This window comes from Carassius auratus, unplaced genomic scaffold (assembly GCF_003368295.1).
Source record: "Carassius auratus strain Wakin unplaced genomic scaffold, ASM336829v1 scaf_tig00001591, whole genome shotgun sequence".
In the NCBI taxonomy this organism is placed as follows: Eukaryota; Metazoa; Chordata; class Actinopteri; order Cypriniformes; family Cyprinidae; genus Carassius; species Carassius auratus.
The window spans coordinates 1720163-1734586 of NW_020523372.1; the positions used below are offsets into that span (position 1 = coordinate 1720163).

Genomic DNA, 14424 nt, shown 5'->3' on the forward strand with positions numbered 1-14424 from the left:
AAGTCTATCACTGTAATCAGCGCCAAAATAATATGTGAGCAGCATGCATGTACATGATTGTGTTTTTGAGAAAAAAAAGCGTGGTTAGCAAAAAACTAAAAATGTTAAATCACTTGAATAAGGCCATAAAGCACATACAGAACATTGGTTCCCGGGACTTTTGAGAACTGGAGCTTGTAGCCTAGGATTTTCTTTCTAAATTCACTTGATTATACATTTAGTCAGGAATTATAGTTTGGAATAAAATCTAACTAGTAAAATGTTTACACATTATGTGAAACCTAATACAAGTATATAAATAAATCAAAAAGAGACTTACTCATGTTTATGATCTCTGCTGAATAAAGCGTTTCATTCTTTTTTTCTGAGGAAATCCATTTCTCAAATCCTCACCCACATCACATCTTTATGGGGTGAATTATGTCTTATTCCTCTCATCGCGAAGCAAACAGTGAAATAAAAAAAACTTGAAGAACTGTCTTGCTGCGTTGTCTTCGTATTCAAGGCACGCGCTTCAGTTAAACATTAGAATCTGAATAGAGCATTCAGCACGGGGTGTGGTCGCATTAGAAGATAATGAAGGGAGACGTTAAAAATGGACATCGCGTTGTTTTCATATGGATTTCTAATATTTCTGGATATTTAAAATACAAGTCATTATAAGCCATTTATAAGCCATTTATAAGCCATTTATAAGCTATTTATAAGCTTTTTTATAAATTGATTTCTCCGAAATGTTAAGGCAAAATATTTCAAAATTCAAAACTTCTTCTTTCAATAGAAATGGGATTCTTATTTCCAATTGAAATGTAAAAAATAAAAAAATAAAAATAAAAATAAAATATGAAAACAACTTACAAAGCCAGAAAACGTATCTACTATTTAAACTTTTTCTTTTTCTTATGAGGCTAAATTTGGATTTCCTTCGAGAGTTTCAAGCTATAACCACCAAACGTGGATCAGACCTCCAGACTGGTCTGACTCTGGTTGCTGTCTTTTTTAACTGGTCTGACCTATGGTCACTCACTCACTCTAAACTGTAATAAAAGTAATACCATAAGAATGCAGAATAATTTACTGATGAAGGATATAATTATTATCTCCCTGCTTTGCTTTAAAATAAATATTTCAGTGTTTATAGTGTTTTACAACCATAGGACAGGAGGAGCTAAATAAACTTATCACTGTATCTAAACCAACAACATGTTTATTAGATCCTGTACCCACTAAATTACTGAAAGAGCTGTTACCTGTAGCCGAAGAACCGCTTCTCAATATCATAAACTCGTCGTTATCTTTAGGACACGTCCCAAAACCATTCAAGCTGGCGGTTATCAAGCCTCTTATTAAGAAACCAAAACTAGATCCTAGTGTACTGGCAAATTATAGGCCTATTTCAAATCTTCCATTTATGTCTAAAATTTTAGAAAAAGTTGTGTCTGCTCAATTGAGCACCTTCCTGCATAAAAATGATCTGTATGAAGAATTTCAGTCAGGTTTTAGGCCCCACCATAGCACAGAAACTGCACTTGTTAAAATTACAAATGACCTGCTCCTTGCGTCAGACCAAGGCTGCATCTCATTTCTAGTCTTACTTGATCTTAGTGCTGCGTTCGACACCATAGATCATGACATACTCATAGATCGATTACAAAACTATACAGGTATTCAAGGGCAGGCTCTAAGATGGTTTAGATCCTACCTGTCCGATCGCTACCATTTTGTTTACTTAAATGGGGAGTCATCTCATTTATCATCAGTAAAATATGGAGTGCCACAAGGATCCGTCCTAGGTCCCCTTCTATTTTCAATATACATGTTGCCCCTTGGTAATATTATTAGAAAATACGGAATTAGCTTCCACTGTTATGCTGATGATACTCACCTTTATATATCAACGAGACCAGATGAAACTTCCCAATTATCTAAGCTAACAGATTGTGTTAAAAATGTAAAAGATTGGATGACAAAGAATTTTCTCCAATTAAATTCGGATAAGACGGAGATATTAATTATTGGACCAAAAAACACTACACAGAATCTTGTAGATTACAATCTGCAACTAGACGGATGTACTGTAACTTCCTCTACAGTCAGAAATCTGGGTGTTATATTAGACAGCAATTTGTCTTTTGAAAATCATATTTCCAATGTTACAAAAATTGCATTCTTCCATCTTAGAAACATTGCCAAGCTACGAAACATGTTATCTGTTTCTGATGCAGAAAAGCTAGTTCATGCATTCATGACCTCTAGACTGGACTATTGTAATGCACTTCTAGGTGGTTGTCCTGCTTCTTCAATAAACAAGCTACAGGTCGTCCAAAATGCAGCAGCGAGAGTCCTTACGAGGTCAAGAAAATATGATCATATTACCCCAATTTTACAGTCTCTGCACTGGCTACCTATTAAGTTCCGCATCAGTTACAAATTATCATTACTTACCTATAAGGCCCTAAATGGTTTAGCTCCAGCGTACCTAACTAGCCTTCTACCACGTTACAACCCATCACGCACCCTAAGGTCACAAAACGCTGGACTTTTGGTAGTTCCTAGGATAGCAAAGTCCACTAAAGGAGGTAGAGCCTTCTCACATTTGGCTCCCAAACTCTGGAATAGCCTTCCTGATAATGTTCGGGGTTCAGACACACTCTCTTTGTTTAAATCTAGATTAAAAACACATCTCTTTCGCCAAGCATTCGAATAATGTATCTTTTTAATTGTGAGTGTAGTTGCATCTGATCAAAGGTGCATTTTTATTCATTAGCTTGGGTTAAACTAATTTTACTTTGTTGGATCAGCAGCTATGCTAATGATGTCTGTATTTTGTTTCTATGTTTTGCCACGGGATTCACATCCCGTGGTAACTAGGATTTACACAAGCTCCAGTCTGGATCCAGAACACCTGAGAAGAGATGATGCTGACCCTCAGAGGACCTCAGATGATGCTAACCCTGAATGAACAAACAGAACTAACAATTATTCCTAAATGTGTGACTTAATCATATAATAACTTAATTAATAATATTGATAGTTCATCGTCTAGCTGACTACGTCTTGTATTATTATTATTTTTTGGTTTTTCTAAAATCCTGTCAAATGTGCACAAACTACTAACTACTACTAAATATTGTAGAAACATAATTTTCTGTAAAGTTGCTTTGTAACGATTTGTTTTGTAAAAAGCGCTATACAAATAAACTTGAATTGAATTGAAAAATTGAATATAGTTCCTAATGTGCTGTACTGTCAAATTATGTTTAGTACTACTTACTCATAATTTTAACACCAAGAATGCATCAAAAGGATGTTTTTTTTTTACTTCCACTGTGTATCTGAGCTCTTGATGGTGTTATTGAACATGTTTTTGAATGAATCAGTCGATTTGAACAAATTGTTAAAATAAATAATTCTGCGATACACTTTCCACAGTTGGCGATAATAGTTTAAATGTAATATAACGTAACGTTAATTAAAACAATACTCTAATAACATTATGTAGTTGTAATTGTAGTGTAATTAGATTTTGATCAATATAAAACACTAATTTCATTTTGATGGTATAACAGCCTCATGAATGTCAAAATGTATGTGCAAGTCCCTGACTGTACTGATAAATCTATGATGATTAAACTATGATGCATATTTTCCCATATTGACAATGAAGACATATTGTAGCTCAGAATGTTACTGATCACTGAGTTAATCACTTCATTAGTGTAGCAAAAAATGAGTGAATGACAACAAAACCAGACCTACCCATTGCTCATTTCCCTTTGAGATGATCAGAGCCTCATGATGCACCAGCTACCCTGTCACATTCAGGACTTCTGAACCAACTTTGTACAAGATCAAATATTTATTTGACTGGGAGTGGGAATTTGAGACCTTTATTAAGTTCTGAACATGCGCAACCTGGTATTTTTGTGTATATATTGTTCTTGCTCAGATATTTTTTTTACTGTTCATGTTAGTATTTGGAGGTAAAAATGGAGGCTGGAAACACAACACACGTTTGGACAGGCAGTTTATTGTGTAGTCACATAATGCCAGTGTGTGTATGTATGTATGTATGTATGTATATATGTATAAAAAAAAACTATTAACAGCTCTTTAAACCAGCTTTTTTTTAGATTTTGCATTATATCCAAATAAACCCATCACATCTTATATACTTCAGACTACATGAAAGCTAACATGTACTTGTTGTGCAGTGCAAATGTCAGTACAGTGACAGATGTTGTCTATATTGTTTTGAAGAGACCAGAGACGATGTAGTCTGTGTGAACTCCATCGAGGAGCCCGGTGCCGTTATTGTGAATGAACCAGCAGGGCACATTTTCTCCATTCTTCACGTCCTGTCTGAAATCTCTCTTCCAGCCCCTAGAGTTGTGTGGGATTGAATGAAAATCAGAATGAATTTTCAGTCTCTCTTGAGGTGTGAATTGAACAATGCATTTTATGTTCGTCTTCATTCACCTGGTAACAGTGAGCTTGTTTCCTTTCACAAACATGTGGGCATCTTGTTTATCAGGGTCCTTTCCTGGAAACAGGTCACTGACCTCAAAGTTCACGCCATGGTAGAACTGACCTGCAGTAAAAAAGAAAAAGAAAAAAGAAAATAGTCAAAATAGCAAAGGTAAGAGGCTTTCAAACTCTAATGCTGGATGACAAAATAATTCATGCCCTAGACCTAGAAAGTTACTGTCCAGCAAACATCAGTTCCAACCCTGCTCCAACAAACTGCCTGGAATTATCAAGTAACCCTAAAAACCTTGATGAACTGATTCAGTTGTGTTTGAAATCTGCTGGATGGTACAGTAGCTCTCCAGGAACAGGTTTGCACAGTGCACAGGGTATAGTACGTCATTTGTCACACAACTAATGAGTTTTGAAATGTTTGGAAAGTCACAAAAACTTAAATGTGGGGATGATCAAAGATTCAATGGATAATATAAAAAAACATAACACAGTTGCATCTCTGTACAGATTTTCTGCTAAGAACATCTAATTTTACCAAGCAGGCCGTGGACGCTGCTTGAAAAGAGGTGACTGTCCAAGGTGTAGAACCCGAGGTAGTCTTGATGATACGGGTGCATCTCCCATATTTTGTGCAGGATAATGAGAAACTTGACTGAGTTCCTTAGGGTCACTGTTAAACTGCGATCTTTGATCACCTGCAGATCCATGCTGGGGAAAGCAAAAGATTGTGCTCAAAATCAAATCAAATCAAAGAAGGTGAATGAAAATGCAAATGCCAAACTAAGCACTGTTTAATATAAATGTATTTATTTCACTTACTGCAGTCCTTCTAAAGTCTTGTTGTTAGTCCATGAGAATTTTGCCTGTTTTCCCCTTTCAGACACTAAGATCTCCTTTGTGCTCACCATCAATCTGATACCAAACTTCTCGTGAACAATCCCAAAGCTCCCAAAATAGGTGTGCATCTTGCTCCCTGGAATGACTTTCTTATCTCCAATGATTTGGCCATTCACTACAATGCCTGAATATGATGAAATATGAGAAGAAAGAGAATAAACCTAGTCACAATTACCCACATTTAAACTTTTTTTTTTAAAAGTATGAATCACCTGTAGTTGGGTCTCTAACCAGGTTGAAGATGGTACCAGGTTTGTGATCAATGTTGAAGCACAGAGCGTCCTTCTGATCTGGCAGCTCAATGATGAAGTGTGGATCTCCATCAACTCCAAGACAACAACAGACAAACTCATGAGTAACGTCAGATTTTTTTCTTTACTGTAATAGTTCTTTTTAAAATGAATTCAAATTACAAAAAAAAAAAAAAAAAAAAAGTCTTCTCACCAAAAGAGGAAAAGTATAACTTTTGGGGGATTACTGCTTGGCCTAGGACAGCACTGCCAACCATTTGAGGTGGATCATAGTCTATATCTTCAGGTAGTTGTGAGATGGCGATATAGTGTTCATTCCAGATATTTTGTAACAAATGTAAGTTAAGACACTTCTTAATGTTCACAATGATGATGTACCAATCAAATTCCTCTTACCATGTTCCGTTGTGTCCTCTCGCTGATCTGTGAATCAAAAGAAAACAGTGTTAATGTGTCACAGTAGCCAATCTTCAGTCGGTCACATTTTGTGGCCATCAGCATATGATAATTATATAATTCAAGCCCAAATAACTCAGAATTTGAATATTGCTTTTTACATCAAATTATATTGCCATTGGCTTCTACAAAATAGAATGGATGCAAATTCAACTTCTGGGAGTTGGAGGTGTATAGGTTTCTATCAGCCCACAAGGAAACAAAGGTAGGTTTACTAGGTTCTAGGCTGGTACAATGAAAGGTTCTAGAAAGAACTCATTTCTGGGTTTGTTGAAGTTGGTGAGATTAGTCCAGGGGAAATGACTGTGTCATAAACAAAAGAGGCTTGCCTAAGACATGAAGCACTGTCATTGGACTACTGGAAAAGGGACTTTTAAAAAGTTCTAGATGTTGATCTTTGAAAAATATCGTTCTTTAAATGCAAGACATTTAAAGTGTACCTGAAGTACTTGTAATTAGGGGTGCTCCGATCACGATCGGCCGATCGTTATGCGCATCTCGTCAGTAAAGCCGGTTTTCTAATCAGCGGTTAATTCCATCAGGTGCGTGATTTCACATAGAGTAGCTGTTACTACACAGAGCCGTTGTTAATAGAGAAGATGCGCAAATCACGTTAATTTTCAGCGTTTTTTGACGCATCTTCTCAGTTAACAACGGCTCTGTGTAGTAACAGCTGCTCTATGTGAAATCACGCACCTGATGGAATTAACCGCTGATTAGAAAACCGGCTTTACTGACGAGATGCGCATTAACGATCGGCCGATCGTGATCGGAGCACCCCTACTTGTAATAGTTCCACTTTACACAATATACTTCAGTATATCTTTAGTTGGATTTTAGCACTACTTCCACACAATTAAACTGGATTAAACAGAAAATGTGTTGTTCCAAATTAGAAGAATTTAAGTATGCCAGTTTAGTATACCAAAATGTTTTTTTTATTAAGTAGCCTACTTATGCCAATATGTATTTGTAATAGATTTAGCATTAAATAAATGTATTTCAAATACATTTTTGTATACTTATTGGTATATTTATTATATCATGGTAATATATATCTAAAAAAGAAAAAGAAAGACAGGTTTGGAACAAGATGAGGTTAAGTTAATGATGGCAGAATTTTCATCTCTTTAAAATGTAAAAACTGCAAGTACCTTCAGTCAACTTGTCAGCAATGAGTTTTTCATCTTCATCTTTGGTCTCTGGTTTGGTGACCACCATGGAGGTAACAGGCGTGACAAAGTTATATCTTAGTGAAAGATCTAGAGCTTGAGCTGTGATGTTCTCCTTGTCTTCTGCGGAGCATTTCTCTCTGTTTAACACGTTATTGGAAACTATTATTTTTGTCATTCTCAGGTAATATTAGAAATATTGGAGTGCATGTTCGACCTTTCATCCAAGAGCTGCTGGATGGTCAGGTATGCCCACAGTCGCTCTGTGAAATCCCCAAAGATGTACTCCTGATCAGGAAACACACTGTCCCACTCCTCAGCCATCACTAGGCCCTCGACTACAAACTGGTCTCCCAACTGAAATCAGGTGTATGTCACTAATGAAACAGTACAATCAAACTGATTTTTATTTCATAAGTAAATAATATGCTTTGCTTACCCCATTTGCTGACACTTCAGTCTGAAAGATGTTGGTCTCAAGTTCTTGTAGACGTCCAGCTACAACAATCTCAGAGCCTTTGAAAAACTGTCTAAAGTGACTTTGTGTCAAGTCAGTTACAGCATTGCCAGGATAATTGAGATTCACCTCTAAGAGAAGTGGGCTAGCCACCTCATCATAAAAACCCTGTAGAGACAGAAAATAATTTGGGCCCTGGATGAAATCTGGATCAGGCTAGATTTATCAAATATATAACAGTATATTTTATTGTCTGAGAATACCTGTAGTTGAAGGGCAGCATCGGACGCCTCATAGACTCTTCGAGCGAGTCCATCGTTCTGCTTGGCCAATGTGTCAAGAAGACTGTAGTCCACATCATAGCCAAAGCCCAGACAAAAGAGACTCATGCTTCCATTAATAGCATTCTGGACATTTTCTTGGATTTTGGATAGATCTTGTTGGCCTTAAACACACATTATTCATTGCAGATGGTTCAAACAGTATAAATTAAGGTTTTGAATGGATTTTATGAAGCAGAAGTTTTCAAACTTTTTTTATTGCCATGGACCTGCAATATAATGATCCCCTTATAAGGGACACCTTTCTTAAAATAAAAAAATAAAAAACTGTTTAAAAATGGCTAAACATGATATTCTAAATAAACTTTATTGTTTCCCAAATTTAATATATAACCTTAATATTAGTGATTAGACAACCTGATTTTATATTACAACATTTAGCTGGCCACTATATGTATAGTAAATTGGCCCTCAAAGTCCAGGATGTTGATTTCTGTTTGACTGGTTAAAGTGATGGTTTACCCCAAAATGAAAAATGATTTACTTCCCTTTAGTTGTTCCAAACCTACAAGAGTTTGTATGTTCTGTTGAACACAGAAAATATATATATATATATATATATATATATATATATATATATATATATGTGTGTGTGTGTGTGTGTGTGAAGAATGCAACCAAACTGTTTCTGATTTTGTGTTCTATTTTTTTTTTTTTTATTCCGTACTGTGAATGTCACTGGGGACCAGAAATAGCTTGGTTACCCACATTCTTCAAAACATCTGCCATTATGTTTAACAGAAGGGAAAAAAACTCATGCAGGTTTGGAACAATTACCTATATTGAGTAAATGATGACAGAATTTTAAATTGTCAACTGAAATAAATTAAAACAATGGCGTGTAGACAAATCTTTTTCAACTAAAGAGCTTTTAAAAATACACATATTGAAGAATAAAACACATTTCAAGCCAAAAAACAAATTTTGTTTTCTATATGTACTAACTCCAGAAGGCTTACATTTTCCAGATAAGAGAAGCAACCGTGTTTCTCTTTTTCTTTACATTACTGTTAAACACATAATAAGCATTGATGATATTAAAAACAGTGTCTGTTTAGGCTGCATTTAGACTTTTATTTTTACATAATCAGATAGTCCTAATGCCTTAAAAATTGCATCCCACGAGTATCATATTAATTTCTTTCTCAAAGGTGAATTTTAAAGCATACTGACCAATGAAGACAACATTAAATGATTAATAATTATCACCAAAGCCAATACACACCAGAACTGGGTCGCCCATCAGTGAGTAGAATGATCATGGACATGTCTGGGAAAGAGTGACTTTTTTCTGAGATAAGCATATCCACCGCAGACAAAATGCCCTCGTTTATATCAGTCACTAATGGAAAAATATGAGAGAATGTTTAATACAGAATCAGTAATTTACTGCAAAATAAAGACTTGATGGGTTACTTGAGAACCATGGCTCAATATGTCAGAGCTAGGATATGATTTTAACCTTGTGCAGGGTTTAAAGTCCTTTTATTTCACTTCATACTTACTGTCTCTCGCTTGAATAGTCTTGACAAATTCTTTCGCTTCTGTCACATTCTCTGGTGTAGCTTTGCTAAGAAATGGTCTCCACAACTCTATTTTGTTATCAAACGTGACCAGCCCAAAGTAATCATCTTCGTGCAGTTCACTTAATATAGTCATCAGAGCTTCCCGAGTCTACCAACAAACAATCAGCAGATGAGTGAAATGTACAAACTAGGAGGAGAGTATTGGATGTGTTCATCTGACTCGCCTGTTTCATCTTCTCTCCCTCCATGGAGCCACTTCGGTCGATCACAAATACCACATTTTTAGGCATTTGTGGCAAATCATCTGGGGCAAAAAAGTGTACAAAGTAGCCATTTATTATCTGAAACACAAACAAGAGAACATCCGAATAAGGCATGATTAGTAAGCAATTCATTGTGAGAAGAGGCTTTCTTGAAACTGTACCTGAATTTCACCTATATCCTGTGGGTGGTTAACATCATATCTGATGAATAAATCTCCATCAATTAATGTTTCTACGCAGTCTGAGCATGTCTTTTGCTGATCCAGTGTTGGAGAGAAGTACACATGTGCCTGAGGAGGATCATAGAAGATCAATGTTACAAGCATAGCAGGAAGTGTTTCTTCTTGTAGTTAAGTACTTTATTGGTAAAGTGAGATGCTTATTGATTAAACTTTTATCACTAGATCAAAATACTTCTGGAACCTGTACTTTGCCTGGTTAGGACAGAGTGTAAGGTGGAGCTATATGAAATTTAACAAGTTTCCAGGTAACTGCAGTAGTTTAAAATAAAACTACACTTTTTGGTGTAAGAAATTACGTTTCAGGCTTCAGATATAAATTAGAAATTATGATAAATTAAGTCACATTTATAAAGCTATAAGAAATACTCACAATTGCAACCTTAAATTAGCCATGAAATAAGCCATGACTGTCAGTCACAGTGTAGTCAATTGTGAAGACGCTATTACAAGATACAAACATGCAACTTTAAGAAATTTATGCAATTACAAAAAATTGTTACAATAAAAAGAAAGTCACAAAAGTTGCCACTGTCTTTTTATTTAAATCATGTATGTATATATTAATTTATTTTATTTAGTTTGGTTTGGCCTTTTGTTTTGTTTTATTAAGGTATAAACAGGCATCCATATCAATTAACCATTGTTAGAAGATTATTTGGTAATTGAGATTTAACTATACTTTTTTTTTTTTTGCCAGAAATAGTTACTTAGACTGATTTGGTTCGGCTTTTTGTTTTAAGTCTTAAACAGGTTTTAATTTTAGTCAATCAAGGTTAGGGGATTTCATTTGAACCTTTTTATCAGTGACAGTTTTCTTCACTAGAGGGAGCAGTTCATTGGTGATGAATGTCCCGTTGACGTCCACAAACGCAATCCCGTACGGTTCATAGATATCTACCACAATCTGTGGGCGAGAGACATGACTGATATAACATGACTTCCAATTTTTTTTATTATATTTGAACTTAATATGTGCAATGAAAGAGTTTGAAAGAGAAACTAATGATGAACCTCAAAATTCTGAACCAGCTGTTTCGGACGGACACCTATCATGATCTCATAGCTGCCAAGACGCCGTTGCAGAAGCTCTTCGTAAGTTAGAGTGAATGTAACGCGGCTCTGGGCTGCGATGTTCACAGACACTGAAAACTTCTCCATGTTCCTTCCCGAAGCCCTGCAAAGCAAAATCATTTCTGGTAAGTGAGATTAGCAAATACTGAAAAGCAAATGTGTACTCTGTCAGCAGTCCAGAGCTCAGCCATTGACCTGTACTTACTTAACCAGGCCAGCAGTTTGGCCGGATGACACAGCGCTCTCATACCGCTGCCTGGCCTGCTCTTTTTCTTTCACCTCGCTGACATATATCCTGCCCTCAATCTCTCTAAAAAAAACAAACACAACATATTTCAAGAGGCACTAGTTGGTTTTGGGCATGCTAGAAAAAGATTGCAAGTGTAATAGACATATTTATAGCTTGTGCAAAGAAAGGAGGACTAACATGCTAAAGTTGGTGATGAAGGCTGTTTTGGGTAAGTCCACCTCAAAGAACACTTCCTGTGATGCATTGGCTGTGTTCAAGGCTTTGGTTGTCATGACAGTGTGAGCAAAGCGAGATGCGACCTTGCAGTCCACTCGCATACTCTGCACTTCTATCCGAGAGAGAGACTGATAGATAGGAAGAGAAAGTTAGAATCTACTTCACAGTACTAGTTATACTGAATTTATATTTAATATATGTAAATGGTCAAAGCATGAGAACAAATTATTTTCTTTTATAACTTATGGATGATATCTTCAACTTCCTAAAAGGTTGTTGATTTCAGTGCTGTTTTATAACTGTAGTTATGACAACTTTCAGCTGTTTGAAAACATCTGTTCACCATAATTTGTATGCACAAACAGACATGGCCATTCTTAACTTTTAACATTCTGAACATTCTTAAGACTTCTGGTGTCTGCTGCTTTCAGTTATTTTAACTGTCCAAAAAACAGCCTATTACTTCTGTGTTGAAAAATAAGTTGAACAAACGCCACCTACTGTACTGTCCGAGAGTGAATTTACTTTTTCAATCAGCCTGTGTGCCAATTTTCTTTTTTTTTCTTCTTTTTTTTTTACAGCATTCCCATTGGTGTGAAAAGGACTTTGTAGGAAGGTTTTTGTTTTTTTTGGGTCACTTTTTCCACTCCAATTTTGGACCTCAGTGTGCTGTTCCAAGTCAACATTCCCAGCACTCCCTCCCTGATCTCGCTCAAAGGAGTATATTAGTCACTTTTTTGAGGTAAAAACTTTTGATAACATTGTTGGTTTGTTTAACTTTCTAATCAGATTTTGCTTAACAGATAAATGACTCTAAATGTCACTGCTGTGAAGTACTTTGTCTAGTAAATATACATCAACAGAATTAGACCAGGTTAAAAATTTCACATGATTTCAGTGCGTTCAAAATGAAACTTCCATGGACCACTAATGGAGAAACTAAGAAATTTGGTGTTCAATGCATTCTACATTCACTCTACAGTAAAAATTGGTGGGGACCAGGGGCTGTCAAGCTCTAAAATCACTGTCAAAACTTGGTAAAGTAGCCCATACAAACTATGCACTACGTTTATTCAGAATATACTTATATGGTAACTTTATACGAGGGTACAGTATATGACAGAATTTATATATATATAAGCAGGCCAATCAAAAGCATCTCAGTATCATTGATTTACTAAACTGCCTTTAAATGGCTGGAGGCATTGCGCAGATTACAGATTAGAAACAGGCAAGGCAACAAATGAAAGAAGATTTTCAGATGTAACCCCCTTTGTAATCATTCACATTTTCGGAAGTAACTATTATTTAATTACACAATTGTTTAGTTTCTCAGTAACAGTAACATTAGATAGATAGCTAGATAGATAGAGGAAACAATTGACACTCACCAGCGTTGTGCTCATGATGTAGACTTGAGAAACTGAAAAACCTTACCTGTTTTGCTGAATAATTGTTTTGATCTCTGATGGTCATAGTGTCTTGAGCTTTAGCTGTAAGAATCACACAAATACACACATACATCCACAGCATGATTTTAACTGCAGACATGGTGAAGCCTGGTCCGAACTGACTTCAACGCTTGGTGTAAATGTTCTTAAACGGGCGTGAAATGAAGAAAGAGAGAGATGGATGAATGAGCGCCTGTGTGTGTTGTCCAAGCACTTTAAGGGTTGCCAAAGGGGTGTGTGTGAGTGTGCCCAGTAATCTAGTAAATTCTCCACTGCCTACCCACTCCACCCAGAACAGACATCCATCCGTCTGTCCATCTGTACATACATCCTCTGTCTGTCTGTATCATGTCTGTCACACTACAGTGACAACAAAAAATTAATGAACCTATTAGAGTTGATTGGTTTTCTGTGTAAATTGGTCATAACAAGTATAGAGAAACAAAATGTGCTTAAGCTAAAAAAAAAACACAAACAACTATAATTGTCTTTATAGATCACATCCCATTAGACATTCACAGAGCTGTGGAAAAAGTAAGTGAACTTATTGTCGATAGCAACATTACTCAAGTTATTTCCTGAGTCCCTTGTTTGTCCTGAGCAGTTAAACTGCCTGCTATTCTTCAGAAATATCCCCCAGGTCCTGCACATTTTTCCCAGTTTTCCCAGCAGTTGTAAATGTAAAGTATTAAAAATGTCTTATTAATGCATTATATATATATATATATACAGTTGCAATCAAAATTATTCAACCCCCTTGACCTGCAAGACATTTTGTTGTGGAGAACGACATTTTATGAATTCAGTTCAACAAATGCATCAGTAAAGTATTAGAGAAAGTTTGTTAATACACTTTTGAGTGATTCTGAGAATGGAACACTGATGAATCATGATGAAATTCAAACTGGCTCTAAACATTCATGTTCAAAATTATTCAACCCCCGTTTTGCAGAATCTTTCATTCTTTAAAATCACCAATAAACGCTGTCTGTAAGTGTTTAGATGCTTCTGTCACCTCTCTAATACAGTCTTGGACCATTCCTCGCCTGAAAGAGCTTTCAGATCACTGATAATCTTTGGTTTTCACATTGCCACTGCTTTTTGAAAATCCAACCAGATATTTGCAAATGAGAATTAAATTCTGGAGACTGAACAGGTCACTCAAGTACATTCTATGACTGATCCCTGAACCAAGCAGAAGTAGATTTGGATGTGTACTTTTGGTTGACTGTCCTGCAGGAAAATCTCTGATCATCAACTTCAGTCTTTGCACCAAAGGCATCACAATTCTTGTCAAAATGGCCTGATACTTCAAAGAATCCATGATGACATACATACAGACATGATTT

The 14424-nt window shown here is 36.0% G+C and overlaps 1 protein-coding gene across 1 annotated transcript; it reads right to left on the reverse strand.

Moving 5' to 3' along the window:
- Positions 1–4010: 4010 nt before the first annotated feature.
- Positions 4011–13300, reverse strand: itih3a.2 (inter-alpha-trypsin inhibitor heavy chain 3a, tandem duplicate 2). Its single transcript, XM_026242489.1, has 20 exons — positions 13062–13300; positions 11586–11752; positions 11364–11468; positions 11099–11261; positions 10881–10991; positions 10007–10135; positions 9807–9923; positions 9562–9730; positions 9282–9398; positions 7979–8160; positions 7698–7883; positions 7476–7615; positions 7241–7398; positions 6027–6053; positions 5824–5910; positions 5592–5705; positions 5302–5503; positions 5018–5190; positions 4480–4591; positions 4011–4383 (listed from the first exon to the last, which is right to left on the reverse strand). Exons 1-20 carry the CDS (start codon positions 13173–13175, stop codon positions 4245–4247), a joined length of 2712 nt encoding a protein of 903 aa, XP_026098274.1. The 5' UTR covers positions 13176–13300; the 3' UTR covers positions 4011–4244.
- Positions 13301–14424: the final 1124 nt, after the last annotated feature.

Excerpts from the sequence above, each read along its gene's own strand:
- itih3a.2 (XM_026242489.1), bottom strand. The coding sequence starts at position 13,175 with ATGTCTGCAGTTAAAATCATGCTGTGGATGTATGTGTGTATTTGTGTG. Across the intron at positions 9,924-10,006 it reads AGGATATAGGTGAAATTCAG|ATAATAAATGGCTACTTTGT; the intron begins GTACAGTTTCAA and ends TTTGTGTTTCAG. Across the intron at positions 5,191-5,301 it reads AAGACTTTAGAAGGACTGCA|CATGGATCTGCAGGTGATCA; the intron begins GTAAGTGAAATA and ends TGCTTTCCCCAG.